General features: G+C 39.2%; 1 protein-coding gene across 4 annotated transcripts in view; it reads right to left on the bottom strand.

Moving 5' to 3' along the window:
- Nucleotides 1-4,326, bottom strand: part of cunh8orf34 (chromosome unknown C8orf34 homolog) — an 83,409-nt gene that overhangs the window by 27,880 nt on the left and 51,203 nt on the right. For all 4 annotated transcript variants that reach the window (XM_014029043.1, XM_014029045.1, XM_014029044.1 and 1 more), the window contains exons 9-10: nt 1,033-1,118; nt 869-942 (exon numbers count right to left, since the gene is read on the bottom strand). In XM_014029043.1, coding sequence (XP_013884497.1) covers nt 869-942; nt 1,033-1,118 — 160 coding nt within the window. The remainder of the gene's footprint in view (nt 1-868; nt 943-1,032; nt 1,119-4,326) is intronic.

The raw sequence follows: 4,326 nt of genomic DNA, 5'->3' as shown, positions 1-4,326 counted from the left end.
GAAGTAGAGAAAACAGATTTAATCTAATCTAATAATGCATTGCTTATAAAAATCACCAAAGCAAGTTTATTCGAACGATCAAAACTCTGTATAACCCAGTTCTTTTTTTCCTCTTCCAAAAAATGTTTAACTATTCACTTATAGATATGGGGGGTCTCATCTTGGCTTGCTAGGCAGCTCAGGTTGGGATCCACTGTCTTGTAGATAAATATTAAATGCCAGAATTTGTTGCAAATAAAAAAAAAAACAGAAACAAAAAAAGAAAAATATTAAAAGTTCAACAAATACTCATTGAGACTTTAAATGAAGGGTTCAGAGGTGAAAAAAACACTAGTAGGTTTCAGCCCCAGATTGGGTAGTCTTACAAAAGGTTTTGACTTATTTATTTATGTTCTTATGCAAACAATCACGCTTTTTTTGCCCCAGACGTCATTACTGTCTGCTTCACTTCATTTATAAATGCCACATCTGGCCCATACAGATACACAATACTCCACTAGAACAAAACCCTGTACCATGATGACCTGTAAATATTTACCTCTATAAAATAAATCTGAAAAGCCTCTCTTTTAGTTCGTCTCAGATATTCTTTTATTCTTTTCAGCCTGCACACAAGTGCCCTAGAAGGCAAGCAAAGTGATATAGGTAGATTTCTCATTGGGGTATCGCCATCGATTGTTCTGTGAGAGCTGAAATGCCCACATGAAGACGGATCGGTTTAGCTCAGGTCTCCTTCTGTTAACACGAAGCTTGAGGTGGTTTTTGCTCAATCTCAGACAATAAAGCTGCGGTGGAGAGAGCTACGAGGCAACTGATGGCTGTAAAGCGATCCTAATTGTTTGGTGATGGATGCAGGGAGGACACTTACCGAGGCTGACACTTGAGATAAGGCCTCGCATTCCTGTAGTCGGCCCGCCGCTGTGTCCACCCCGGGCAATGGCACTATTCCAGAGAATGGAAAAAAAAAAGATGGAGATAATCACAAAAACATACAGATATGAAGCTAAATTAAAATGTTGATTTTGAGCTTACAGGAGATGTCAGGGACGGCTTGCTCAGGTACGTGAGGCCTGTGCTCCTCCTCAGATCGACTGTTTGATAGCGTGTCCCCCTGCAGCCTAGAAACAACACGCATCACAAACACAACACTGCAGCTCTGTACACACAAACAAGGAGCCACAAATGAGCGCTGAAAGTCCGATAACAATACGACAGGCGCGTCTTTGTCAGGCCGAGGCGATGAGACAAAACGGAAATGTTCAACAAGTTTCTAATCTCGTCTGCTAAATGTGGGCAAGGGACAGACGGGAAGGCTGGAATCAGTTACATAAAAAGCAGAAATTTGTGAGAGTAAAATCAAACCAGACCTTTCTTTTAAAAAGGTAATAAAAGATTTATGTTTCCATAAGACAAATGTCAACTGTGGGTTTAAAGACAGGCAGCAACTGAACTTCTTCAGTGGGAACAAGATGTTATACAGGTTTTTTTTTGCTACATTTATACTCAAAAACAAATGGAAACAAACCTTTTATTAAAAAAAATTATAAATCATCTAACAACTGAGTCCAGTCTTTTGCTGCATGTCATTTTTATGTCATCAGTGCAATCATTAGTTCAAGACAAAGTAAAGTAATCTCTTTGCATTTATGGTGCAACTGCTTTCCCAGCCATAGAGTCTCCTGCTCTCTACCTCTACAATGGTTAAAAGAACTTTTTCAAGTGTATTTTATTTCTTTCCCTTTCTTTAAAACATCCATCTCCTTGTCTTTCCTTCTTTTAAATGGTCTTTATAAACTCATTAAATGTGCCCAAGATGACTATCACAAGGCCTTCTCAGTCTATGAACAAAAGCTGCTCCATAGCCGCAGGTCTTGACTACCATCCCCTCAGCGCATTCCTGATATGAAGGCAGTTAATTTAATGAGAACTACGAGCCCGAGAAGGAGGAGGGCCGTGTAAGATTTGTTCCCAGGACCTCAAGAATGTAAAATCTGCAATGTGTCTGAGCACAGAGTGGGCTATTTTTTTTTAAATGAACTATTCAGGAGAATTAAAGAGGTGAATGCAGCGCTGGTGTGACCACAACTAAAGACGCAGCCACAACAGACCTCACCGCCCTTTTACCGCTGGAACCAAGCAGCGTGCAGACGTACTGCATGGCGACAACTGGTGCAAGGCTCGTAGGCAGCCAGATCGACGGCGCTGTACATGTGTTTCAGCTCACAGAAACGACTGGCCCTTCAGAGCTCRAAGGTAGGAGAGAAAATAAAACGACTGAATGCTAATGAGTTTGCCTAAAAGGTAATGCAGTACATTAGGAACGCTTGTTCAATTCAGGCCTGTGTTCAATAGTAGCTAAATTTACATGGATATAAATAATCAGAATAAACGGCCAATTGGAATTAGGGCTGCACAATATATTGAAAATTTATCGTCATTGCGATAATAGACTGTGCAATATGCATATCGCAACAACTGCATAACCTGCAATAAATGGTTGACTCAAAAGTTTGCATTTATGCATTTTACCATTCAGATGGAAGCTTGAAGTATTTCACCAGTCGAATGAAGCCCTTTATGTATTTGGTCAACTGGATGGATCTCTTCATATTTAAAAAAAAATTCAGGCTGGAATGGAAATGATTTGGTTTTTTTAGGTTATTTTCTTGGCGTTGAACCCAAAGCAGAAAGATATCAACACTACATACTTATGTATTTGTTCCTTTATCGCAAGTCATATTGTCATCGCAATATTAAGCATGGTTATTGCACATCGCAGATTTTCCTAATATCGTGCAGCCCTAATTGGAATTTAAAAAATGGAATAAATTAGCAATCTGAATGATTCTGATTATGTCATTCTGGTTGTGGAAAACTGACCTGACTTATTTCCTCCTGGATAAATGCTAATATGTCAGGGAAGCAAAATTGGTCGTTTAGCGATACATTCCTACTAGAAACTTTGAAATAGCTCAGAATTATCCAACACCTTGATGGCTGAAGGTGTAGGAACATGGAGTGCAGTAACATCTCCACTGTTATTAAAACATGTTGCAGGTTCATTCTGGATGCTCAGAACAGAGCATTTGTTTATGTTCACCATGGAAGTAGGACTTCTTTGGGTTTTTTAAGGTAAAGTTATAACTCAGTATTTTATCTGGAAAGAAAGCCTGCTGCGTGTAAACCCTCTATGATCAGATTAATTAATTTTGTGCCTATGTAAGCAATACGTTTCAATGTGTCTCAATTCATGGGTTGCAGCCGATGTCGGATGCATTTGTCGGCTGCTTACGTCACTGCCCCGCGCCGTAGGCTGTCCCAATTCATAGATGCGGTCGACAAATACCAGAAAACGTAAGCTGCAACTGAGTATCCTACTTGGCTGACGATCTCCCAGAATTCACTGCGCCGTCAGCAAATTAAACAGGAAAACAAAGACGGCAAAGGTTTTTATTTTACGACGAGGTTTTTTTCTTTTTATGACAGAGTTTGGAAATTTATCATGGACCGAAGAATGTAAGTTAGGCAACGTAGCTGAAGAAACTTTTGTTGCAATGAGATGTTAAATAAAATGCAGTTACTGCACGTCCTGATACTGGAGCTAAACTCAAATTTTTCATGCTTTTATTTATTTACTTGTAACGTTTTTCTATTGAAACTGAAATTTGTGAAGTTATACCTTGAAAAAAACAACTGAAGCGATGATGTAAAACGTACCACCATGGTAAGGAGGCAGCACGTGGTCACACAAACATTTGTCTTCTGTAGACTATAAATCATCTCATTTCACAGCCGTATATGCAGCCGACACGAGCGGCCTATGGCCCACGTAGACTATGGCCAACGTCAGCCATGGTCCACACACAGAGCCAAAGTGAAGGAAACTTTTATGATGTTTGTATGATGTTTGTAAAGTCTGTCTATTACTTTAGTATCTTATGAACCACTGGACTGGTTTTAGTGAAGCTTCCACGAAAGTAGAAAAATCCACTTTGAGTCAAAAACAACTGGAATTCCTGTTTACCATGTGACGCACCAGACGTTTATTCTACTGTATCTGGGGTTGAAACACTACAGTGACAAAACATCTGAACACGTCAGATTAGTCCATTGTGATAGTGAAGATTTTAACTCTTGATAAAGATGTAGTTTCTACCCCACACAGACTAGCCTGAGGTAATTCAAGAGCTGTCTACAACAGGTAAGATAAAAATTGTTTAGAACATTTTCATCTCTTTAAAAGTCAAATGTTCAGCCTTGTTTTGACATCACATGTCTGAGCAGTGTGACTATAACTAGTATAACGATATAAACGATATATATATA

This window comes from Austrofundulus limnaeus, unplaced genomic scaffold (genome assembly GCF_001266775.1).
Source record: "Austrofundulus limnaeus strain Quisiro unplaced genomic scaffold, Austrofundulus_limnaeus-1.0 Scaffold845, whole genome shotgun sequence".
NCBI classification, from domain to species: Eukaryota; Metazoa; Chordata; class Actinopteri; order Cyprinodontiformes; family Rivulidae; genus Austrofundulus; species Austrofundulus limnaeus.
Note: the sequence above shows the minus strand (reverse complement) of the source record. Positions and strands in the feature narration are given on the sequence as shown.